The sequence below is a fragment of the Zonotrichia leucophrys genome, chromosome 2 (assembly GCF_028769735.1).
Source record: "Zonotrichia leucophrys gambelii isolate GWCS_2022_RI chromosome 2, RI_Zleu_2.0, whole genome shotgun sequence".
NCBI lineage: Eukaryota > Metazoa > Chordata > Aves > Passeriformes > Passerellidae > Zonotrichia > Zonotrichia leucophrys.
In genome coordinates this window covers 76,227,324-76,254,902 of record NC_088171.1, presented here as the reverse complement: position 1 = coordinate 76,254,902, position 27,579 = coordinate 76,227,324, and the positions used below count along the sequence as shown (strand labels likewise).

The window sequence follows — 27,579 nt, the reverse complement described above, 5'->3', positions numbered from 1 at the left end:
CATTTTACAACATCCTTGGTATGTTCATTCCAAGGGGAAAAGACCTATGGGAATGAAAGGCCTCCTGTGTCATAGTAACAAAATGAAATATAAGAATTACAGAATGAGAATATGCTAAATTGGAAGCCACCCATCAGGATCATTGAGTGCAACTCCTGTCTCTGTGCAGGACACACCGAGTCACAACATATTCCTCAGAGTGTTTGTACAGATGTTCAATGAACTCTGTCATGCTGAAGCTGTGACCACTTCCCTGGTAAGCTGTTCCAGTGCCCAACCAACCTCTGGGTAAAAAACCTTTCTCTGATATCCAACTTAAACCTTCCCTGACTCAGCTTTATGACATTTCCTCGAGTCTTGTCACTGGTCATGAGAGAGATCTGTACCTGCCACTTCTCTTCCACTCATGAGAATGTTCAAGACCACAATGAGACTTCCAATCAGCCTCCTCCAGGCTGAACAGACCAAGTGACCTCAGCTGCTCTTCATATGGCTTCCCCTCAAGGCCCTTCTCTCTGAGAGCTCACATGGGTCTTTTTTATATTACGGCACCCAAAACTGCCCCCAGCACTCGAGGTGAGGCTGTCCCAGCTCAGAGCAGAGCAGGACAATCCCCTCCCTTGGCCAGATGTCGATGCTGTGCCTGATGCCCTCAGGAGATGGTTGGCCCTCCTGGCTGCCAGGACACAATGACTCAGATTCAATTGGCCATTGTCCAGGACATCCAGGTTCCTTCTGACAGTGCTGCTTTCCAGCCCCTCATTCCCCAGTCTATACACAACCAGGGTATAGACTGCAGAATCTGGTACTTTGTTAAGCTTCATATGTTCGGTGACTGCCCAGCTCTCTATTTTGTAAAAAATCTGCTGGACCTCCCTGCCTCCAAGAGAGTCGACAGCTCCTCCCAATTTAGTGTTATCAGCAAACTTAACTGGTGTTCCTTGCAGTCCTGTGTCCAAATAATTTATGAGGATGTTGAAGAACGCTGTTGAGGATGTATCCCTGCAGAGCCCCACTAGTGCCAGGTCACCACTCTGATCACCCCATCACTCAGGTCACCCCATTCACTGCAACCCTTTGTGCCTGACCTGTGAGCCAGCTGCTCACCCATGACATGATGTGGTGTTTACCCAGCTGTGTGCTGGACATTTTGTCCAGAAGGTTCCTGTGAGAGATGGTATCAAAAGCATTGCTGAAGTTCAAAAAGGTGACAGAAAAACATGACAGAAAAAACTGAGCATGGGCACACAGCAGGTTGTGAAGAGAGAAATGCAGTTTATCTGGTTGATATAGGTGTTCTGGGTACAACTAAGTGACTTTCTCAGAAATGTTGCAGGGTTTTTTCATAAAATGAAGAATGGGCAATCACTCCACTAGTAAAGTTCCAAATCACCCACTATTTATTCCTGTCTGGATGTGTCAGGTCATTCTATATATTTTTCTGGAAAAAACCCTTTAGAAAAGAAAAAAATCTATGAAAATATTTTTTATGTCTTGCAATTCGTGGGCAATTTTATTTTTTCTGCCTACTCTATTTCAAAGGCTTAGACAAAATACTGAGAAACATTATTTCTTCCAAAATCAGTTCATATGGACAGGAAAAATGTGAATTAGAGTTATCTTACCAGCAAAATAGAAGAATAAAGTAGAGCTAAGGATCCATGGGAAGGAAAGGGCTACAAATGCTGGTATTTCAACTTCAGCATTACAAAGAATATCTAAATTTAAATCAAAGGGTTATTCAAATGTAGAGGCCTTATGTGCTTGTGATTATGTTCCAAGTTTTTGTAAATCTTTTTACCTTAAGATTTTACAATATTGTTCAACTGCAGAACTGAATAACTTTGATTTTTGTCTTTTCAGATGTCATCAATATCAAATGTGTAGAAAAATATGGTCTCCATGAGATTGCTGAAAACTCCAAATAGTATGTATGGGACTTGGGACAGAAGATTTGCTTTCCAAAGTTATTGACCTGTAATTCAGTAGATCATCCACTTTTGAGTAAGAGAAAACACAGGTTCCAAGAAAAACCTCCTGCATAAATATTAACATCAATACTCCTGCTGATCCCACTTTGGATTTCAATAATATTACTGAAGTCAGAAGATGGACTAGAATGCGAAGTCTAACAAAACTTGTTAACATCTAGCCATTAATAAGAATGTTGATCTAAAAAACATATCAGAAAATTGGGTGGAAAGGGCATTTTCATGGTGAAAATGGACACTTTCATAAGAAAGGGAATATACAGAGGAAAGAGAAGAGAGGTTATCTGTTTTAAGAGAAGTTCTCATGTTAAAAAAAAAACCCTCTCACATTAAAATCAGAAGAGAAATTTTATAGTATTTAAAAGTACCCCTGACATACAAGATTTGAGGCCTTAGAGTGTGGCATTCAAACAGTTGCTCTCCAGAAGGTACTGTACTGCATGTCACCTCCCTGAAATAGCAATGAAGGCTAACTCTCCCTCTTCCACATGGTTTGCTTATCTCCAACAAAAAAAAAAAAAAAAAAAAAAAAAAAAAAAAAAAAAAAAGGAAAAAAGATTAGGAGGTCAATAAAGACAAGGAGTAAAAGGGGCAGCCGTGATATTCAGACCCACAGAGGTTAAATACTATTTAAGTGTACTAGTTTCATATCAGAGTAAATGTGTAACACCTATTAGGAGTGACTTGAGAAAAGAATGTGTGCTAAATCATGTGTTTGACAAGCACCATCCTTATTTCACACATAAAGTTATGGTCAGTGGTTTCTCTGTTACTACTTTGCAATGGCATCTTGCAATGGGATCTTTGCAATGGGATCTTGCAATGGGATTGTTGCAATAGGATCTTACTTGACCTAGTAACAGAAATTTCCACAAACATATCAACATCTGTGGTAGAAGCTAAAGACACAAACAGTTTTTGGAACTTTTTGGGAAGGAACAGAGAACAGAAGTGCTATTAAACAGCTCTATACATCAGCTGCCTTCCTGAATACTGTGTGCACTTTCTCACCCTGAGGAGAAGAAGGATGATTACTGGTATGGAATGGCTTCTGTATAAAGAAGTCTTCAATCTAGAAAAGAGTCGTTTCAGAGAGAATATAAATAGAAATTAACTATTCACTGCCTTATGCAATATGTGAGGTATGAAACAAGTCAAGAGATGCCCCTCTTTCAAAAAAAAAAAGAGCAAGAGGAGCCAGTTCTTAGCCAGATAAACTTTTGCTGTGGAATTTCTAGACAGTGGGTATGCAACTACTGCACTCCTGGACAAGTCAAATCTACTGGGAAGTGGAAAAGTTGTGAAGGAGAAATACTTTCAGACTTTCAGTTACTTTGACCCTGCTAGTCACCCAGGAACTTTTCAAGGACAAGTTCTTTTAAAGCTAGAAGAGTATTCTGGGGGTTCATCACTACACACTTACTCTTCATCCCTCACTAGAACTAAGCAGGCCATCACTTTGGGAAACATGACACAGGGCAGAAACTTAGTATAGAAGTTCTTGGGTTCTTTAAATAACTACAAGATTATGTCTCAAAATTGTTTCTGGAATGCAAGAGATGGCAAAACAAGCCAACAAACAACACAAAAAATGCTTATTCATCTGCTGGCAGCTCTGAGTTTGTCATTGTGCCGAAATGGCTTTCTTCCCCTTTCCTGCCAAAAGCACTCAGGACAGATTTCTGGCAGTAAAACTCTCCAATGAAAAACTACCGTATAAACTCCTCAGTTATAAAATAAAGACTATGAAAGATCAGATCTGTAGTACTGCCCTTGACTTCTGGATTTTAGAACAGATCGTTAAGCATCATCCTGTGCAGTGTTAATCACACACTGCTTACCTCTAAAGTCACTGCTGGACCCATGAGTAATTCTCATAATGTGAGCTTTCTAATGTAAGGCACTTTACAGCATATTATTGATGCTTGTAGAACCATGAATCTATATGGTTTTTTCTGGTATAGGATTTTAAACTACGCTGGGCTACTGTTTCACCAATCTTCCTCTGCAGCTGTGTCCGTTCTTTTAGCCCATGAGTAATTCATTTAAGGAAATAGCCAGGTTTGTATGATGTTCCAGGGCTTGTAGGGTGCAGACCATCACCTATGGTTGTCCTTTACTACTGAGTAACAGATTAGAACATATGACACAGTCATTCAAAGTGCCATGGGAAAAATAGTTCTTCTTCCGTGTACTACTAACTACTCTTTTTTTTTCTTGTGAAACTTGTAGTAAAACTCCAATTTTGGCTCCAGTGAAGCTTTCTCTTGCCACTGAATTTATACCCATTCTTTACAAAACTGAAATGAAATATTAAGTATAAAGGCAACTACTTTTTTTCCCCCAGACACCCGAAGAAGTCCTATTTCAGTTTGAAAAGTAAAATTGCTCACTGCAAATTGCAGTATGATCTCCTGCTAAATGGAGCATGGAACAAAGGAATGTGTACAATGGAGATGGTGCACTCACAGCCTTACAAAGCTCCACCATCAGGGCTAAAGGCCCTGAATCTGACATTCTACATTGGAAGGTGGAACTATTTGCTGAAAGGAGCATATGGATAGCTTTCCCTATAGCACACTCAGGATGCCACAATGTGTGTCATTCACCATGTACGCTATCACTTCCTCAACCGAATTACTAAATATAGAATCAAGAATGACATTTAGAAATATAGGACAAGATGCCCAATTAACATGTCCACCAACTTCCCAAATACTTCAGTCTCTTTAAACACATTATCTTTTTCTGCTCACACATCCAGTAACCCCAAAGATAATATGCCCCAGGAAAAGAGGAGGGAAGGAGACAATTAGCTGTTCCACAGTCTCAAATTAGTTCTATATAACAAAACAATAATTGCTGGAGAATTTCTGTCTGTATGTTCAGCAAGTAAAAATGCTGAGAAGACCCAAGTTAAAATACTCAATCATCAGGGAAAAAAAAAAAAAAGGATACATGTAGAAGACAAAGCTTGATCTTAGGGAAATGGGGAAATGGTAAAGCATTGAAAAAATAATCATTCAATGCAGACATATTTTAGATATTCCAGTACTGGTTGGATGAGCATGTTTCTTTTCTTTCCACAACACATTGTAATTCATAAAAAGCTAGTCAATACTCTAAACTGAATCATGTGGGAAATTGATCTTCTGGATTTTGGCCATATCAACCAGATCCATATTTATTCATTGATACTGCCCACATGAATCAAAAAATCCAAAGCTTAAATCTTCCACTGTTGCTGATAAACTATTTACCTGTCTTGGGATCAATGGAGAAATATGGTTGCCCCTGAAGAATGCTGTAAACCACTCTAGCACTGTTTCCATAAGTGGGGTCATCAGCATCTGTCGCCTTTACTTGAAGCACATATGCTCCTGCAAAGAAACAAAGGTAATCACATTTTTGTCATATATCAATGATCAGGGATATTTCAAACATATTAGTCTAGTTGCTAGTGGATTCTGTTACAATTCTTGTTCCACTGGAAAAAAGGTGAGAATAAAACTGTTAATTCTTCAGCTCCACGCTAGCAGCCATCTAGGTAACAGCTGAGGCATAAAGGGGAAGAAAGAGAAAGAAGATATTTATAAAGATACTGACATCAGAAGATACTTATAAATAGTTTATGATTTTTTACAAAAACCTTTTACATAACACAGACAGAATGGAGGTTTGGGAAAACTCAATATTAAATTTTGAAAAAGGATTATGCCCCACAACTTTGTGAAAAAGTAGACAACCATGAAAGTAAAACATGGGAGTTGCCTTTAAAACAAGTATTTGGTCAATCAACTCCTGAATCTTCAGTAAGATCAAGCGAACCAAGCTCTAAGTACATTAAAGAACTGCACTGCAGTCTCCTACAGCTGGAATTCATATTCTTTAGAGTATGAAATTAGGTGTTTAGTTCAGGTAGTGGTCTTTAAAATCCAGACATGACTACCCTTGCCATTCCAATACAGCTCAGTAAGAATTAGAAATAACGTGGAGGAAGCATTTTTGTCACTTTGTCTTCAGCCATAACTGTAGACCAGACCTAATGCAGTTTTCTTTACATTACAACCTAAAATGGACCAATGGAGCAAAAATGAAATGCACATGAAACCAGAAAATTTTCTGCAAATAACAAAAGTCCACAGAAATTTCTTGTTCCTCCCGCTGTTTGCTAATCTATTTACTTGCATTTCCTCACTGCCCCATAATTAAAATAGTTTTCAAACTATAAACTGCAGCAAAACAAACAGCCACGTTGGCAGGCTTTTCCATCAGCTTTGAATAATTGTTTCCTATGATCTTCTGGCAATTCAGTGTTGGAATTTTCAGTGCTGATTTGGAGTGAAGACTGCCTACACAAGGACAGCACAGTGGTGTGCATTATCTCCATCATTCCTGTTTTAAGAAGCATTGAGCATTTGGAGCTCATTTGATATTTTTTCAAAAATATCCATGGAATACTGCAAGAGCTTTAAGATTGCTACTTTTTTGCAATGAAAAATGACAAGTTTCAAAAAATGTTCAGAGTTGGAAATGGACCTCAATGGATTTGTCGAAATTTTGTTCTGGGAGTACCTCACTGAGAGATGTTCCTTGTGAAAGGTCCTGTGACTTTGGGAGGAAAGTAAAAGCGAAGGTTAACTGTTTGAATGACAATTTGTTTTAGTGTCCAGCCCATGTAATCTCTTCATATGACAGTGATGACTGACAGGGGCGCTGAGAGGTTTGGTACTAGCATTGTAAAAACACTTGCTGCATGATGGCAACATCAGACTTCTCCTGTTATGGTTTTTGAGTAATAGAGAATGAAAAGTGATTCCAAGAGTAATATTCCAAGAGGAATATCTACCTCCTGAGGAAAACACAAAAATAGAAGTGTTCTTTGATTAGCAATCACTTTTTAAAGTTAATTGGTGCATCATGTTCTTAAGCTGATAGCAAGTTTCATTAAAATTAACTTCTAAAACAAAGAAAATGTTAGCAAATAATAAGTGAATCAATGAAAATAAACACCACAGCTGAATCCAAATCTATATCTCCTCACACAAAAATGTGATGATGCAATCTGAAGAAAGCAGACACTGGACATCAAAGTGCCTGAAAATTCTGTCACCAACTGAGGTGCTTGATGATTCCTGCACATGCTGATTATTCGTGTAGATATTCCTAGGTACATGATCCAGGCAGTCAAACATTCTTACACAAAAGAAGGAAAAAAAGTTAATTTTCAAGTATTATTAAGGGAAACATACAGAGTCTGATAAATCCTTGGCACTGAATATGAAAAACATTCCATTTTGAATTAACAGCATTTTCACCTGTATTAACCCACCTGTCAGATCTTTTAACCTAACAGATAATATGTAAAGTTTATATATTTTATGAGGGATTTGGCATGTTGGTTTGTATTTTTCTAATATGCCTCCAGTCATTTACTTATTTAAATGACTGGAGGCATATTAGTTAAATTTACTTAAGCATTTAAATGCATACTTAATGTTCTTAATGGATTTTCTGAAATTGGTTTCTCATCTTTTCAGTATTATCAAGAATTTCTCTTTGTATCTGACAAGCTTTCTATTTTCTTGCAAAGCATGAAACCAACGTATTTTTAAAAGTAGATTCTAAAATCAAATTATGTTTTTCCAGGCAATAATTCAGGGCACTACAGCTGTAAATCTTTAATGCACAAATGTAGTGATGAAGGATCACATTAACTGTACTTCATGACATTTCAATTAAAATATATACTTACATTACTACATGGAGTAATGTAATGAGCAAAAAAGATACAATGCTGCTTTTTAGGAAAATACCTTATATTTAAATATTATTAAATATTATATTTATATTTTAAATTTTTCATGTGCAAGCAACACATATTTGATGTAAGGCATTACAAAATGCAGAAAAAATGAATTATGTGCTTTAGTTATTTATGTTTTAGAAAGAGGAAAAAAATAATGTTAAACCATTCACACAGCTCAAGAAATGGTATGGAATTTTAAAGATTTGTTTTCTTTGAAAAAATATAAGCGGTATTGAAAACTAACATACTGTAAATCACAGCAAGCATGCTCACCTGAATTTTACTCTAGCTAAGAATAAAGGAGACTCATCAATAAGCACTAATAGAATGGACCCTAAGATCTATAACTTGTTGGCAAAACTGACAGAAATAGCACTAATAAAAAAGCCTTGTTTTTTATGTCAGAATAACATTAAGGAACTGTAGGACATCTGAGTTTATACCATAACAGAAATGTTTATGAAATATTGATTTGACTTCTAGAACAATTACCTTCCTTTTTTTTCTGACAGTCTCTCATTGGTAAAAATGTTATTTTGCCAAAATAAAAAGGATCTTTGAAAGAAGACCAATATTTATGGAATCTCTTTTCATCCAAACAGTACTACAAAGAAATTTCAAAATATTCTAATACAAATTGCTTATGAATGTCAACATTTGTTTAAAGAATTATTTTAAATTTTTGACCCTCCCAAATTTTGAAACAGAGTATTTGATTCATTGATTATCTTTTATGTTTTGGGGTTTTTTCCCATTATAAAAGACTAAAATATCGATCCTATTTATTATTTCAACATGGAAACAAATTCTATCTTTTCCAAAGTGTAGTTGGGGTGGGATATCTTGCTCTCTGTGGAGCTATTTCTGTCATTCAAAGTAATCAAGCATGAAATCTGAGGTTTTGTTATGTTTAGTTTGTTGACCTGGAGAGCATGACAAAGAATACACAAAACTCGACTGGGACTAGTTAAAATGGTTATTTCATTGTAAAGGAAAATGAGATGATTCAATGCTATGAGAATAACATAGCAGACTTATTTAGACATGATTCCCCCCCCCCAAAAAAAAAAATGCTCATTCAATAGAATTGCAAAGACAAACTGGAAAGGAGATGGTGATTTGTTATGCATTTTCCTGTTAAGAACAGCTTACACTATGCCTGCAAATCCCATTAAGTTTGGTTACAAATGCCAAAATTCAGGTAGGTGATAGCAGTGTGTTGTTTTACACAGGAAATGAGGGTGGCCTGCTTCGAGGCTTTGAAGAGGTAAGAGAAGGCTGGATGGGAGCAGTAAGTTTTAAAGATTAATTGAGAAAGGAAGGGATGCTGAAAATATTATATCACAGGACTTCAAGTGTCCCATAGGCTCTGTCTGGAGTCTCTCTCCACTCCAGAGTGATCAGATGTTCAGTCAAAGCATGTGACTCAGGCCCTCATCCTGCCTGGTTTTGTAATTTCATCAATACAAAGATATCACTGCTTTGGTGATACTGTCATGCAGATTCCTACCTCAACTCTCCTCCTTTGTAATTCAGTGCTCTGATTTTGCCATTTTTCTTGTTCATCTTTTTCCTGTCTTTTGTAAGTAGAAAATGAATATGTGACGCTGTATTTGAATTTTCATGGAATTACTTTTTGTAATGGAGTACCAAAGGTAGTTTCATCTATTTCATGGTGAGTAAAGATATGATTTCCTTGTACAGTCAAAAGAACTGTCATCATCTTGCTGCACAACCTCACCCCTTCCACATGCATTATGTAGTACTTTTGAAAGAAATTAAATGATTGTGAAAATATTTTTTTTATGGGAAGGGTGAAGGAAGAGCACAGCTGCTGGCATAGAAACTAACTACTTTGTGCAATATTATTTCTAAACAATTTCAAAAATAGCACCATGGCAACCCAAACAACATCCATCTTCTTATCAGAATTCAAGTAAAAACCTAATCAACAGATTTCATAATTGTGGGCTTAGTTTTTTTCTTTAAGTTTAAGAAAAAAAAGAAGTGAATTTATGGCTCACTGCAGCACTACATTGCAATTCAGATCAGGAGATTTCGTGTCTCAATAAATATTCCCCTGACCTGCCACCAGTAGTTTCAGCAAAACTCCAGTGCTCAGAAGACACGGGCATTTGTAAAAAGAGATGCTGACGTTGCCCTTTTGGGGCTTATCTCCTATAGAAAAATTACCAGTAATAAGTTTTGAATATATACTCTGGACGCTGACTCCCACAAAAGTAATGTGAAGAAGACATATTTTACTCGGAAAAGTCAGTTTCCAGTTTATGTATTCATGGCTGTGCAGCCCCGATAATAACACAAGCTTGCTGGCTCCATCAATATCTTGAACACTAGACACAATCAGGGAAGCACACTTTATTCCTGTTTTGCATTCGAGACATCCCCCTGAACATATATATTTCTCTCAGATGTCAGAAGCGGCCATGGCCACAAAAGCAATACTGCCATTCCCTTTTGTAATTGATGAAGAATGGCAAGCCTTTTTGCTAATAGTTCTGCTGTGCTGGTAGCTAAAAGCAGCTGCTGCAAATCTCAGCATTTAATGCATAATCAAGCATATTTCTTGTATGTCTAGAATAACATTTAAATTATATTGGCAACAATCCAGGGAACATGGAAGCTGGCTTATTTATTTTTTTTTCCTGCTGGTCATCCCTCATGGATGATGAGGGAAAACAAGGGAACCTGCTGTAGTAGTTTTAGCTAATTGTTTAGCTGAGAAATTAGAAAAGCAATTATTTCTTTCACCTTTTTTTTTTTTTCTTGGTACCATCATCTGTTGGGGTCAGCCAGAGTTAAGCAACTTAGTGTGGCTAGCCTAATAGTGCCTGTTATTCACTGAATATTTATTTAATTTATTTATTTTTATTAATTTAGGCTATTCATTTATTTATAAAGACATTCGGTGGCTTACACAGTCTCAAGGCTGTGATAATGTTTACAGAGGTTACAATTCTGAAGAAAATTAGGAGCTTGCAATAGCAACTAATAGTCTAAACCCAATATGCACATAAAGGAGTGGCCCGGTAAAGTAACTGCTGGAAATTATGCATAAGGAGAATGGCAGAGGAACCAATTAGCAAACACTAAGCTTAACATCTATCTGTTTGAGAACTGCACCTCTGGAGAGTGATTTTTCCTTTCTGTTTTCAAGATTGTTTTCCTCTTACCAATATGACAGAAGTTCTTCTCATATATATATGAAATTTAGCAAATAGAAAAAATTAGCTTTGACTTCTGCTTTTATCATCTTGACAACTTGATTAGTTTTCAGGCTATGACTGAACAGGGACTTAAGTGTGCCAGTATACCTTTATGGCTATGGAAGGTGAGATAAAAATAACCAGTACACTCTCTATCATGATAGCTGTGCTGGCAAATCTCCCACTGTAGATGTTTCTGTGCTGATAAAAGCCTGGTTTTGCTACCTTAGTTTATTTTTTTTCAGAGAGGTAGTTTAAGTTGTATTAGAACCTTTATGATAACAAATGCTATGTCTCAACCAGACCACTTTTTCAAAAGCACCGTTGGAAATTGGACATGTTGTGGGAAATACCTTCTTCAATGGAATTTCAAAATAATGAATTTTAGCCTTACTCAATGCACTGATATCTCAAAGGCTTTAAGAAAAAAGAGTTAACCCTAACAGCATAAAGAGTTCCTATTCATTTATTAATTTGCAAAGTTGTTTCTGTGTGATTGAAATATTTTTTCAGACATAAATGTTCAAATAAAATACTATCTATTAAGTTCAATTTGAGCAAGGAAAATAATACATGATGGAAGTGATCCAAGCTGATGCACCCTGCTGGTTGTTACAATATTTACCTGGACAGGAATTGTTAATATCAGCTGCCTGCCCTTTCAACAACATAGATTCTTCTCATGCCAGATAAAAAAATATTAGATAAAGAATTTTTAAGCATTCACTTGTCTCATGGAAGCGCTCCTGGAGATTCTTAATGTGTGACAAAGAACTTAAAATTGTGACACTTCTCCTGACAGCCTTCCAGCCCTCTTGCCCCCAAAATAAAGTATGCCAAAAATGGTGGCCATCACATAAAGAACTCAGGAGAAAGCAAGTCACAGTGTTACTTCCACTATTTCATGATTTGAAGTTTTCATGAGCTGGATTTTCACACATCAGTTCTTCAAATGTCAAATGATTTATTCAGAATGTAGTAATAAGAAAACTTGAGCTTTACAGGGGATACAAGAAAAAAGTTACTGTGAAATAAATGTCATTCACAGTGAATGTCAGCTAAAGAGACCTGGTTTTGAATCTCAGTAAATGTTCTAATGCTATATGGAGGCTGGATTGTTTCAATATTTTTTGCCAGATATTGGACCTGTTTAGAAATAATTTAATTCTGTGTTCACCCAGGTATCTTTAGCTAAGCAAAGTTAATTTCTAAACCAGTATTTGGTGAAAAAATATTTTAAATTTTGAATGGAATAAAGAAGTTTATCAAGGCCATTTCCCCAGTTATATATAGGCTCATGCACTTAGGCTCAACAATTTGGAACAGAATTACATACTTGTGTGGTAACATTTCAAGGAAAAGACATTTGGAGATGTTGATGACTGAGCACTTCTAAAGTTTGCATTGCCTGTATCAAATTTCTTCCTTCTTCCTACCTACTTAAAATAATGTTGTTAAATCTCTCAGTAAGGATGCAGAGTCATCTTCATGAACATTTTTTCCTTCTTTTTTTTTAATTTTTTTTTTTTATTTATCACTTTTTCCTACTCAAAATCTACAAATATGCCGAGGGCAATTTTGGATTAGGCAGAGTCATGATAACAAGCAAAAAGAACTTCAGAATACATCAGTGACTTCTACACAACCGAGTATGCAATGAGATTCACTGTGAAAGTTGCTGACTTTGATTATTTAATCAGAATATTGCTTTGAAGACTCTCCTGCTACTTGAAGATCAAAGTACTGAAGAATTCACAGAATTTTACCCTATACATTTGCATTAAAATTTAAAGTGCAATCTGATCCATTCGGTGACTTAATTCATAATGTCAATACTATTCTATGCAGCTCTCTACATCAATATCCAACTACACTAACCTTCTGTGGTGAGAAGAGAGTGTAACCCCACATACCGACCATGGGGGTACGACTATAGGGGCTTCAGGACATGGAACAACATGGATATCTTCAAGCTCGATAAGAGGTTCCCCTCATGCAAACTCCTTTGCAAGAATAAGAGAAATGCCAAAAGAGGATTGTTACTTTAGGTGATATCAGGCACATCCTCCATAAAAAATGGTATTTAAGAAAAAAAAAAAGGAGGGAAGAAATTCAGCATCTGAAAATACTGAGGATAATAAGCCACTGTGTAAGCCCTGGTCTGATTCCCACCCATGACCAATTTACACCATGAAACATACAATTTCCAAGTGCCTCTTACCTTTTACCACAAGAACTGGACAAATTATTCCTTAAACAAAGCTAATGATCTAATTTCCTTTCCTACAAGAACAGTACAAGGAACTGAAGGGCGTCAGAGGTTGGTGATGGATGAATAGAGAGAGCTTGAATAGAGCTGACTGTAGTGACTCCTCATCTGAGCTTTGAGTTCCCTCTCAGAAATCCCATCCCTGCTGTAGGAATGACCCAGTGACTTATAAAGACACAAACTCAGGTCAGCTTCATATTGCCTTAATAATCCCCAGCAGTTGGTGGACTTTGAACATGGAACTGAATCATCCGTGCAGCAGAGACTCTTGAGAGAGAGTAGGAACAAACAACTGGCGACAGAAAATCATGCAGGCATTAAGCTTACGAGTGGAAAGACTTTAAATAGAGCCCTCATGTTAATGGTAAACACATAATTAATTCCTCTTTGTTCTTTCACTAGAGGGATTGTAGCATCACTATCTTTGGGAGCAGATGCATTAGGAACAACATAGATGTGGTGATCCTCATGGAAATGCATTAATTGAACCTGAAATTCCTTCTGCCCTAGCTTTTTGATGACTTGTACTGCATGAAGATTTCCCTCCCCTCAGAAAACTGTTGTATCCTTGTTCTTATGGCTATGATAGAAGGCTTTAATTTGGTTCAGGAGAGCACTATTGAAGCAGATCTTTCCCTTGCCCTCAGTACACTCTTTCAGCATGTGAACTGGATTATTTTGGGTTAAAACTAAGATGGAAGGTACATGTGCACTTGATTCAATGCTACTGTTAATAGGTAGTTGATAAGACCTTTTTGGGAACCATGAGTGTTTCAAATACTCTGGATGCCAAATTCTCATCACACACTGTTCCATCACACAGCCCTGCTTCTATTGCATCATGCTGCTGCCTGGTATGACATCACGTTCTTTTCAGAGCCTTTAGACACTATAGCATTAACTAAGTATCATTATTATTTCACATCAGGAACAGTTGCAACTTAATTAGCAAAAATCTAAAAAGTTTTACCTGAAGATATAAAAGGCTATCATAGTACAACTACACATATTTGGCTAATTTCATGGCACTGAAAAGAGAACTTTCATGATTAGGAGAGAGAAGGAATTCAAACCCCAAGGTCATATTACACATATGGAAGTTTTAAATATACACACTTAAAGCTGAGCATGACTCTCTTGTCTCAAATATCTTATATTAGTGTGAAAACTCCCTCCTTTTTATGTGCTTGCATGGGTTTTGATTTTTTTTCCATAAAATCATTTTAAAACCTTCTAGTGTACCAGTCTGATTTTTTGTTGACCTGAACATTAAAACAAATGTTGCATTTACTTCATCATTTGGATCAATATAATGCTTTGATAATACAGTCCTAGTAAACAAAACCTCAAGCATCCTTCTCAGCAGGCAAATTTCTGGACTGTCTGCTGCCAGAGTGGAGATTTGCATCCAGTTTTGTTAGGAAAAGTCCACTGAGCCAAAGCAGATGTCAGTGTTTCACCGGAGGAATGCACTTCTCAGGCACAACTGGGAAGATGTTCTTTGCCAAAAGGTCACAGAAACATGCTTTTCCTTTTTTTCTGCCTTACTAAGCACAACTCAATTTCAGGATGCTGCATGCAGAGTTTTTCCCAGCATGAGGAAAGACTGAAGCAGAAGATGGTAACAGAGATCTGGTCCTGTTCTTAATTCAATACCAGACTGTTACTCAATAAAATATCTTACTGTTTCTTAGTTTCTCCATGATAAAACGAAACCAGGAACCTTCAGAGCCTCAGTGGTAAATACTGTTCTAAAACAGTTTAATGTGCAGTGAGTTCTTGTGCCCTGTAGTGGGATGGTAATAGAGATGTCTTCTGTTGCATCATTGATCATGACATAATAATATACATAATTTGGAAATGTAGCAATATGCAGAATACCACACCATCGCAAAGTAAGGCATGAAGAAGTACATCCTATTTTTCAAATCCCTCAAATTCACATCTTTGAAAGAATTATGTACTACAGTCAAGAAGCAGTCAAAAAACGATCTCAAGAACTGATAGAATTAAAATGTTGCTTATTTTGAACAATATTTTATGAGACAAGTTATTTTATGATAGAAGAAAACATCTTGCAACCTGTGGCTATGCAAATACCCAATATTCTTTTTGGTCAATTTGTTAAAAACTGAAAGACAGTGTGACTTTTGGAACAGAAAAAAAAAAAAAATACTGACGCAAAAAATGTGAGTTTAAGTTAGCATAATGCTAGTCACTGCATGAAAAGCATTTCAGTTTTGAGCATGGTAAACAGGCAAGAATAAGAAAGCTTTTGTTTCCAGGCTTGCATTAGGAGTGGAAGACACTCGGGTATGCTGTGGAAGTTCTCAGTTCAGATGATTTTTTTGCCTGAGGAGGTTCAAATTTGTACTGCCCGTCTTTCTGGAAAATTTTGTACATGCAACTGGTCATATACTTTAATGTTTCATTTAATCATTAACAAGGGTATACACCTGTTTTCTAAAACAGCTTCCTGACTCATGCAATGTTACTCTTTCTTTCATTTTGTTCCATCTCAGTTTCTTCTGTATGAGCACTCCTGATCAATGGAAATCTGTATTTTCAGAAACATGAAACAGTATTATCAAGTGAGCTTGAAAGATATACATTTATCTATGATAGGTAGAAAAAGACCACTGCTGGTAGAGAAACAAAAAGAAATAGAGTCTTCTACATAAATTGGACTACTGCATTAAAATTTTTCCCTGACACATTTTTATGTATGCATAATTGGCTAACTGGAAAATTGGCAATCTTGAATTGAGTTTTCAGTGAGTGAACTCTTCACTGACACAAAATTGACTTCAGTATCATTCCTGCCTTTTGTGACTCAGTTTTTACCTCCTAAGAGAGATTCAAGGAAATGTTGCAGCAAGAAATATGATGGAGAATATGGTGAAGAAGAAGGTTTGAAGTATGGGACAAAACCCCCACCTCCTCTGTTTAGAGAAGACAATAACTCTAAGATTGCTCTATTTTAAAATTAATATTGTTTTCATCAGTGTGTCCTAATTGTGGGTACTGAAGTTCTACTGTTGAACTTCAGTCACCTGAAACTCAGTATCAACACTCTAAAAGTTAATGTACCTGCCCATTCCAAAATATGAGCAGTTACCAATTAAATTTTAATTCCTCTGTTATCTAAAAAGAGGCCTGAACCCTCATGGGATAGTCTGTGTTATACGGATGGTGTGGGTTGTGGCTGCAAAGCTTCTAACTGGAATGATGCCAGATCAGATGAAGAGCCAGCCAGTGGTCCTGGGGTTATTCCAGATGACATTAAAGGCTCTATTCATGTATGTTCCACTCTTCCCTGTGTGCCAGAGGTAAGTTCACACCTCCACCTACAACAGTTCTTGTTTACCCATGGATAACAAAAGAAACTGTTCTCAAAGCTAGTCAAAAAGTGTATCTTCTGGCAAAGTGTAATTATTATCCTTATCTTTTAGCCAATTAAGACTATTTCAGCTAATTTTATGCAGAACTTCTCATTTTAAAATTCTGTTTCAGAAGGCTGAGATCCATTCATCCTAAAATTAACAACAAACTTGTCTTTACCTTAGATAGCAAAGGACCATGTGTTTAAATGCTCCTGGTGTTTTGAAATTCAAAATCTATCCAGCTCTATCAGTCTATATCAAACCAGATGTTTCCCATCAGGTTGATAATTATCCAGAGAAAATGGATAGAAATTAAATTTTCATAATTGACTTTGTGAGCTATCAGTTGGTTTTGAGCAGCCTTTCTGTTGGAAATACTGACTCAAAGCATTGCCTGAATGAGTCTTCAAGCACTCCTTTCTTCAGATCACTAACTGAGAATGCATTCTGTATCCACAGTATGTGATTGAACTCTGTAGGAACTCTTAAAATAGAAAACCTTGTGTCACCTATCTCTGATAAATACAAGAAATCCAAAATGTTTTTCTCCCCCTTGCAAAGAGGCATTAACATCTTCAAAAAAGAGGTGTTTAGATTCCAAATAATTTATAATCTTATGTTTCTAATTATATTTCTGTAACTTACTAGATCAATTTGAAGATGTTAGCACTTATGAAAACATGGCAGCCAAGATTCTTTTACCTAATTCATTTGAAACTTTTACCTAATTCACTTGAAACCTAATTCACAGAAAAATTTCAAAAGTTTTTAGAAATGTACTTCAACCTATGTGTTACAGATGCTAGAGGAGACAAAACCCCCCAGCTTTTAATAAATTATCACTTATTTCCCAAATATAAACATTTTTGACATAATTTTCTTCCCCAAGAGCCACAATCACATTTGTCAACTTAACTGATCCCTGAAATGAGATCCAAATTATTCAACAGGGATAAAATTAGTAGCAAGCCTCAGGCATAAGACAGCAGTTGTCTTTAGCATTCATTTTTTGTTTATTAACTGCTAGAGATCTACAGCAAATAAAATAATGATACTGCAGTCCAGTTGAACAATCTCGTATTCCTGCTGCAAAATAACTTTTTGTTTGTTTGTGTGGTTTTTGTGGTTTTCTCGGGGTTTGTTTGTTTGTTTGTTTGTTTGTTTATTGGTTTAATTGTTTGGTTTAGTTTGATATTTTTGGGGTTTTCTGTTTCTTTTAGTTTGGTTGGTTGGTTGGTCAGTTTTGTTCTTTAATTTTTCTACAACTCTGGAACCATTTAGATGAAGTGGAGCAGAGGTATCTGCAAAGGCACATTGAGGTGCTCCAAATTCCAGCATCTGAAAGCAGTAAGTTCTCAAATTTCCTCTCAAATTTATTAAGATGTCTAGTCATAGGACAAGTTACCATCTAAAAGCAAAATCAATTAAAATGCCAAGTCATCCACTGAGCTGCTAGAACTAATATTTCTTAAGAGAACAGTGATGATCTTCCTGGGCTGACTGCAGCTCTTCTCCTTGGCTGCTGAGAAGACTCATACCTTTTGAAATTTCCAGCCATATTCCTATTCCCATTCCCATAGCCTACATCTAGTGAGCTGCACAGAGGAAATTCATCCAGTCTAAACTGCAGTTTCCCATAGTTATTTATTACATTTTCTTACCTTCCCTATTTTTCCTGAGAGGTACCCTATTGTGCCTGTTATGCAACCATCTCCCTTGTGCCCCTGCTACTTTCTTCTCTAGGTCTTTCACTCTTGAACCTTGCCCAGGTCTAGCTTGATAAAATGTTCCTGAGGCAGCTTCTGTTTTCCCTAGATTTGTCTATACAGGAAAAAAAAAAAAGAAAAACAACCAACCAAACAAAAAACCCCAAAAACCTATGCTTCTGGATGCAGCACATTCAGTCATTTTTCATTCCTCAACACTAACCAGCCTACTTCTCTTGTTTTCATATTCTTTTCCATTTTGTTTCATAAAATAAAATTATATTCAAAATAACTATTTTTGACGTATCTCAATCTTTTAATCAACTATGGAATAAATAAATGTGACGTATTTTCTGGAAATGTATTGCAAAGGAATTATTTCACACTGCATCATAACAAGTTTTTTCCTGGTCCCATTGTATCTACTGTCAACAAGAGGCTTCATATCAAGATACTGAAAAAAAATATACTAAGTAAACAATAAGGACACTTTATTGAGAAATCTAAGCAGTATCAGGCCATTTATGATTTTCTGGGTTTTAATTTATTCATTTTTCTTACTCTGAAGATTGCTGTGATTTTTTTTTTAATCATCAAAAGTTAAAAAGAAAATTAATAGTAATTAATGTTAATGGAGACTAGTTGAGGATAAATGTATAGGAACATAGTGGAGAAAACATTCATTCATTTCTTTTTTTCTTGCAGCTAAATATAATGCAGAATACAGTCTTATTTTCTTAAAATTCAGTAGGCATGTGAGGGCCACACTGAATAAAGGAATGTGCTCTTTGACCGTTTTGTAAAAATGTCTAATTAATTTTTCTTTGTCACTTTCAATATGTTTCTATTACATTCTTGGGACTACTAGGGTTCCCAATGGTAACTGAATTTTGCAGCTGAAAATTATTGTCCTTAAGTAATTCTAAGAATTTCTCACTGAAAACTCTTAAGCACACATCAGATGGTGGTTGAGGCCACACAAAGACTCTGCTTGGTTATACTTATTATTTTACATTGACTTGAGTATTATTTGTTTATTTAGGATAATTGCAAATTTTTTTGAAAAGTCACCTGCAATATTTTCCTCTTCACTATAAATGAAGATTATGTGTTTCTTAAATATTCTTCTCATGGGCAGCCATGTATGAGCAGTGGATCCAATAGACTGCATAATCTTTGGCAGAAATGAAATCTGGGATTGTATCCAGTTCATCCAGTTACCGGAAAAGTTACAAGTAGTGCAATGCAGCAGGGCAAATACCATGGGCAGAAGGTGTCAGCACATGCTGTAGTCAAAGATTCCCACGGATAAAGGTCACCTGTGTTGCCTGCATGGGAACATCTGACTGGATAATTGAGATTTCCAGTGCTCTGGTAACTAACAGAATGCCTTTATCAGTGACTGTGATTGTATTCGAAAAGCAACTACTGCTACAGAAATCCTCAAATCAACTGAGTTGCAATGTAATGAAATAGTAAATGAGGCCATTTGTGTCCCCCCACAAACTCCCCAAATCTATATATTATTTGAATTTCCTGTACTCCATTACCATGTTCAGAAAACTATTTCACAGATTTATATAATTGGTTCTTTAATAGATGCTCATAGCTTTGAACAGAGAGTTCAAGTAAACACTTAATAAATTGGTTTTGACTCATTTTCTTTGTTCTCTTTATTACTCACATGGCATTTATTGTGCAAAATATAATGGTAATTTTCCAAAATGAACAATGGTGAAAATTATGTTTTTAATAACTGTTACATTTCTTCGCATCTTATTTAACTTTTAGCACTTCTTGCAATATATTCTGTTTTGAGAGTAGAAGAACAGCATCTAAGTTATGACTTCATTTTCCAGAAAATATTTTCCAAAATATAGATCCACCAGATGGTGCCATTCACCTAGCCAGATGAGGAATTTGGTCCAAGAAAACTTTCAATTTCTTATTCATAGATAATATTTAATAATCAATATATCCTTTTCCACCATTTTTTCAATGTCCTATGCATTTACGAGTGTTATGCTGATTTTTATTTAAAGACCTAAACTTGTCATAGCACCTGTTTCTCAAGAAAGGGTAGGAGGGTAGAGATGACCCAACGTGTTATTCAGTAGCAGAGTGTTCAGTTTTGGTTTTGGGGTTGTTTTGTTACTGAGAAGAATAAAGCAGAAAGCTGGGAGGACTGGCCAATACTGCAGAGCGCTCTGCAGCCCTTCAGAAGGACCGGAGAGATGGCTAGATAAAAACCTTCTAAAAATCAACACAGGCATCTGGGAAGGATTAAACCAATGGACTAGAACAGGCTGAGGGCTGGGAAGCAGCACTGCAGAGAGGGACCTGGGGGTCCTGTTTGACAGCAAGCTGTCCATGAGCCAGCAAGCTGTTCTTGTGGCCAAGAAGGCCAATGGGACCCTGGGGTACTCTGGGAAGAGCAGAGCCTGCAGGTTGAGGGAGGTGATCCTGCCCCTCTGCTCAGCCCTGGTGAGGCCACATATGGAGGGCTGTCCCATTCTGGGCTCCTCAGTACAACAAAGACATGGAGCTCCTGAGCAGGTCCAGCAGAGGGTAACACATATGATTCAGGGATTGGGGAACCTCAGGAAAGGCTGAGAGAGCTGAACTTGTTTAGTCTGGAGAAAGACAACTGAGAGGGGGCAGGATTAATATGTATGAGTATCTGGAGGAAGGGTGTCTACAGGATGGAGCCAGCACAAGAGGAAACAGGCAGAAACAGATACACAGAAAGATCCACCTGAACATGAGGTGACCAAGCACCAGAGCAGATTGCCCAAAGGGGTTGTGGAGTCTCCCTCACTGGAGACATTCCAGAACTGTCTGAATGCAATCCTGTGGCACGTGCTCTAGGATGACCCTGCTTGAGCTGGGAGGTTGGACCAGGTGACCCACTGTGGTCACCTCCAACCTCACCCACTCTTGTGATCCTGCAGCTGATGTAAAATTTGCATGCTGTCACAGAAAATAAAAAAGGTAAAAAGAAAAGCAAAACTTTCTACCTCACTCCCCTACTTTTTCCCTCAGTAGGAAGCAATCCATGTCTGTCTTCCAAAAATTCTCAGAATGTTTTACCATTAGCTAATATATTTCATTACTCTTCTATTAATTTTGATCTCTAGATTTGAAATGAGCTGGAGCTGAGTCTATCCATTAAATAAATGCATGGGTTTTTCTGATTTACTTTAAATGGCCGTTTCAAATTATTAGTATTTCTTCTCAGAGAATAAATATGTTTACATCTATTGTTCTGTTATCAATCTTAGACCTTAAATAGTGAATACAAGTCCAAATTTTCATTTTAGCAAGAATCTTACCCTCTTTCTGTCTTCATACCATATCTTAGGTAGTATTTAGTTTTGCCTGATCCTTCAATTAAGTACAATGGTAGACCATTTCACAGGGTCCTACATCCTTATGTGGTCGACCCTTAATGAAAATACATTATTTTTTTCATCAGGCTTAATGCAGCATTTGTCAGAGAGGGGGTCTTTTTCTGTCTCCATTCCCCTCTACCCATTCCACAGGCTTCCTGTCATTACTGTTCTCAGCACAGAAATGACAGTAGACCAAACATATCTGGATGAATCAGCAAGAAATTTTGAGGTGCCTGAGAAACAAGGCACTTATCTAGATATAAACACTGTACTTACTGATAATGCACAGGCCAAAAAAAGATCAGACATAGACTAAATGGTTTGGTGCTAATTCTGGACACTTTCCCACATGGCTGTGTGCCAACAGAGGGCTAAAAGCCACACAGCATAACAATGTTCATCCATTCACCTGAGATACAGGACATGTCAGTCTCTGCACAGACATGTGCTAATGAGCTCAGGCAGCCCTGGGTGCAAAGCTGCTTCTCACAGTGCATGTCCAGGGATTTTGCACCAATGCATACAAACTCTAAGTGAATCCAATACAAATGTTTCTCTATTTAATGCAATAAATTCATATATTGAGCCAAAAAGAAAAAGCATCTATGATGTCCAGTTTCATTTTCATCACAACTCTGGAAAGCCCTGAAAGCAGACTCCTCTGAGGAATCAAAGTGCCTCCTTGCTCAAAATGACTTTCCCATTTAAACCTGGAGTCTCTCAAACTTTACTCAGGACAATACTAATAGATTTTGGCAGAACTCTTACCTTTATGAGCATGTTCTCTGCCTGATTCATTCACAGGACACCTTAGCTTTCACTTTCTTTTGATTGGTTCTCTGTTTATTTAGTTTTCTATGTATCTTTCACTGAACTAAATGTATTTAAAGTTATCTCCAGACTTTGACATCTTAATTTAGCATATATAAATGCTTACAAATTGGATCTGTGGCCATAATAGAGCAAATACATTTGCTTCTGTGTGTGTGTGTGTGTGTGTGTGTGTGTGTACACAGGTATTTGTTACTGACCTGATAAAGTTAAAACTTTTCACATATATAATTAGCAGGATTCCATATTCTATCAAGTCCTCCTTTCTTGAGTTTTGGTTTTGCTTGTTTTTTGTAAACTGATGGTGGTAATAACAGGCTTGCATATAGAAACTACACAGTGCCAAGACTTTTAATAGTGAATCATACAATTGCTAGAAAAAGCATTCTATAACAGTTTCTAAGCTTTTTAAGGTTAATAATTCCCTAGCTAGAAAAAGGAAGATTGATTATCACTTCAAATTTTATTTCTTAAAAAAAATATGTTTAATGAGAAAGGTAAGCCATGCTAGTTTCTAGGTATCTGGAGATCCAGCCAAATCTGCTGAACTTGACTAATTTTTAAAGCCCAGTGTTAGTTTCCACAATGGATTGCATTAGTACACTCCTAGAACAACTCATCTCATGAAATCGAGCTAAAATGACACAGGAGCTCAATGGTGTTAAAAACTTGATACAGGTGCTATGGCACTAATCCAAATTCAACAGAATCTAACTTCTACCTCTAGCATGCTTGTTCTTATTGACTGTGGTTCTTTTTCATGTCTCACAGTGTAAGAATGCATTCAAAGAATATATATATATATATATATATATACACACAGACATATTTTTTTTATTTACCTTCACTGAAATTAGTTTCTGCCCCTAGACTCTGTTGCAAAGGCTGACTTATGTTTTCATTATTCCTTATTTTCAGTGGGGGAATGCATCTAACTGAAGAACAGTGGCAGTGCAAGAAAGGTTAAGCAGAAGCACCCTTGCAGTAAGCCCTTTGTCAACAAAGAAGAAATGAAAGATGTCAGATAGTTTGACTCAAGACATTAACTTCAGTGTGATATTCTGAGCCAGACTCTGTAACTGTGGGACATACTTTGTTTCAGGTACACCAGGGCCCTTGTGTCAAGATAAGCAGGTCTTCATCCTAAGTTCCTTAAATACACAAAGATTCAGTGGTTTAAGTTGAAATAAAGCAATAAAATTAAACTATTTCTGCCATTTTTAGACTTTGCGACTGTTATTAGCAGTGACTAATGAATTATGTTTATAGAGACTGTTGCACAAATCACCAAGGAATTTTTCTGACAGCAAACCCCACAGACTAAGGACTCCATACACCCTCTACTAATGGTGTGGGGCAGGACTCACTTTAACAGATAAGTCTTTCAATGTCATTGCAAGTGTATGTCTGAATTATACGTTTATTTGAACTCTTCTCTCTCCAGGGTTTATACACTTTATGTTCTTAACTGAATTTAACAATATATGACCATTAGAAAGACACCATCCTAATGGTATCTCATTTTTCATCTCTTTCATTTCCTGATTAGCATGCACTAAAAGATGCATTAGTATTCCAATCATTACAAGGAAATATTGAAACAAACATAATAATTTAGCCTTTTTTCTGCCCTCATCCCCTGGTAATAAAATATTTGTGCGCTTCTCTACAAGAAACTATGTAATAGCCTTTTACTTTAAGCTATGTTACAGTAAGGCAGATTTCCTTATAGAATGATAGAATGATTTGAGTTGGAAGGGACCTTAAAGACCATCTAGTTCCAACAGCCCTGCTGTGGGCAGGGACACCTTTCACTAGACCAGGTTGCTCAAAGTCCCATCAAACCCCGAAACTTCCAGGGATGAGGCATCCACAACTCCTCTGGGCAACCTGTTCCAGTGTCTTACCAGCCTCACAGTAAAGAATTTCTTCTGCATTTCTTAATATCCAATTTAATTCTACCCTCTTTTAGTCTAAAGCCGTTAGCTCTTGTCCTGTGACTTCATGCCCTTGTGAAAAGTCCCTCTCCAGCTTTCTTGCAGGCTCCTTTTAGGTGCTGGAAGGTTCTCTATGGTCTCTCCAGAGTCTTCTCTTCTCTGGACTGAACAACCCCAACTCTCTCCACCTGTCTTTATAGGAGAGGTGATCCAGCCCTCTGATCATCATTGTCATGGCCCTCCCTGGACGTGCTCCAGTAGGTCCATGTCCTTTCTCTGCTGGGATGCCAGAGCTGGATGCAACACTGCAGGTAGGGTCTCACCAGAGCAAGCAGAGCAGAGCACAGGGGCAGAATCCCATCCCTTGCCCTGCTTTGAATGCAGCCCAGGACATGATTGGCCTTCTGGGCTGGAAGCGCACATTTCTAGGTTGTGTGGAAACTCATAAAAGCAAAGAACTGAAAAGGGCAGGTGTGTTGCTTGCATTAGTATGTAACCCACACAGTATGTATAAAACCAATTCTGGTCAGAACTGAGCTTAACTAGAAAACAGAAGCATGCACATGATGAGATCTCAAATCCTTTGTTCCGTACATATGAAACGTAGGAATTGAACATACTTTATTAATCCACCTAAGGCCTTTAACCATGAGTTTTTCCTAAGATAAAAATTACAAATACCACTGTTTAGAGGCAGCAGCACTAGAAATCAACTCTTGCTCCAACAAATTTTGTAAAGTACGCTCCCACATTTGTGAATGCAGTGTGCTTTGTCCGTATTTGCACAAAACTAATTTAATGGAATGATAATACAATAAGAAACTTAAAGACTTTTTGCTTTTGATAATTTTTTTTTTTCCTACAGAAGCAATACCACTTCTCCAAACATGAAGTCAGAAGCAAGTTATAGTATGTAATATAGTTACAAAAACAGCTTAAAAGCAACTCATGTCATTATTACCAACAACTATCTTACCTGAAAAGAAAGTAGCTTTTTGTAGAGATATAAACAGAGAAAGCTAGTGATTTCTCCTTGGCAAGTTATAGGTATGTCACCATATAGTGTACAAGAAAGACTTACCAAAGCACACCTTCATGTAATTATATTTAACAACAAACTTCCATCCTTTTTTACCCTAAGAAAAAGAAAAGCCTCTGTAAGAGATATCAAGACCACAGAAAGGCTGGGAAGACCTTTGTCCTACTTTTCAGTATGTATCTACCTAGATGCAATTCCCCACTACTCCCATTCACTTTCCAGGGATAAAGCTCTGGGACTGCTGACAGATGGTTATCGGCACCTTATTACACAGCCACTCTGGGACAGAAAAACAGACAGCTCGTCAGGGCCACAGAGAATGAGGAGTGCTACAGCCATGGCTGAAACCTGGTGCACCCACTGCCCTGGCATGCCCAGTTTCTGTCCTCTGTTCTTTCTCTGTGGGCTTTGTCAGGTGCCACCTGCAATGGCCCTCCAAGCAGCACAGGAATGCAACTTGCAGGCAGCTGGCTACCTGTTAAACAGCCAACTAAATAAAGATGTCTTTTCAAATGTCTTTTCAGAACCCAGGCAGGTGATTTCTCTTTTCCCAGCCCTCTGCAGTCACTTAAAATGATAAGAATCATGCTACTTAAATATTGCAGTAAAAATAATTATATGATGAATATGCTGTAAGGTTTAATTGAAAAAGAGAAAAGCAATTAGAGGAATCTGAGTTTAATTTTACATTAAATTTAAAGATGTACTTCTGCACTTGAATTCATTTTTACTTTCTCTTTAATATGCACATATCTGATTTTTATCAAATTTAAATTAAATATGGGAGGACAACTTACCAAACATGATATGTGCTGTGTCCTTTCCTCCCCTTACTTCACATGCTTAGAAAAGATTTTTTTTCTTTTTCTTCTTTTTCTTCAGAAAACTTGCTGTCAATTACTTGGATTTTTAGGTCATCATATTAAAAACCATTCACCACTTCAATTTCCTTTAATTATTACATATTTGATTTTAAAAATTCTGTAGGCAAAATTCTATTCTCAGTTACACACATGCAGCCCCACTGAAGTCACTAATTACCGTTTAATCAGATATATTACTTACTCTCAGGGAAAGCAGATAAGAATGAAAGGAAAGGCAGGAAGAGAAAGGACTCAGAGCACAAAATAATAGGCTGACTAGCAAAGATAATTTAATGACATAGACATAACTAAGGCTTATGGTGAATATTCTCTTCTTACTCTGATTTTGTGAGCTAACAGTCATTTAAGATCAATGACTATGTACATTTCATAAGTTTCCTTTAAAAGACAAAGGGAAAATTATGTTTAGTTATAATTACATTTATAAGGACCATGCTGGCTTTTAAGTTTTCACTATTGCTATTTTTGGAAGGTACCAAAGACTCAAAGAGCAGAGAGACAGAAGGTCAGCTAAAGCACAAAAAGGAGTATCACACAAGCAGTAGAAATAACAGTAGAAGCAGTGATGCAGAGAGATTACATGCATTGCATCACAACCTCCTCTACCTCTGAACTAAGCTATCTAAAATTATCTAGTTATGTCTTCTTATTTAATGTCTTGCTGCACTGAGATGAACAAGAGCTTGATTAGTTTGAAAAAGCAAAAAAGTTACAATGACAAGATAAACTATCCCAGGAAGAGAGCATACTGGGGTTTTTTGTTACTTTTAATGTCCATACTAGTTTCTTGAGATTGTCTTATACCACAGCCAAGCAACCACTGAACCATGTTGCTGCCACTTGCTGACAAGGTTAACAGCACGTACAACATGAATAGTATGGGCTGCAGAGCTCTGTGTCTGCTCTTGTGCCCTGTAATCAGGACATGCAGCATCCTTAGGTGCTCACTGACATGTACTGCCATACCTGCACTCACCATCTTGTCTAGGTCAGATTTTGTGCAGCCAAGTTGCTCAGGTGGCTGTGAGCTCTCTGCACCTGAACCAAGTGCAATGTTGAGCAGCCTGCAGTAAATGTCCAAGCCAAGACAGATGTTTTGCCCTTAAACCAG

The 27,579-nt window shown here is 37.0% G+C and overlaps 1 protein-coding gene across 8 annotated transcripts in view; it reads right to left on the bottom strand.

Annotated features, from left to right (window-relative positions):
• CDH12 (cadherin 12) overlaps positions 1-27,579 on the bottom strand; it is a 619,586-nt gene that overhangs the window by 70,831 nt on the left and 521,176 nt on the right. For all 8 annotated transcript variants that reach the window (XM_064705457.1, XM_064705456.1, XM_064705459.1 and 5 more), the window contains one exon: positions 5,252-5,371. In XM_064705457.1, the coding sequence (XP_064561527.1) occupies positions 5,252-5,371 (120 nt within the window). The remainder of the gene's footprint in view (positions 1-5,251; positions 5,372-27,579) is intronic.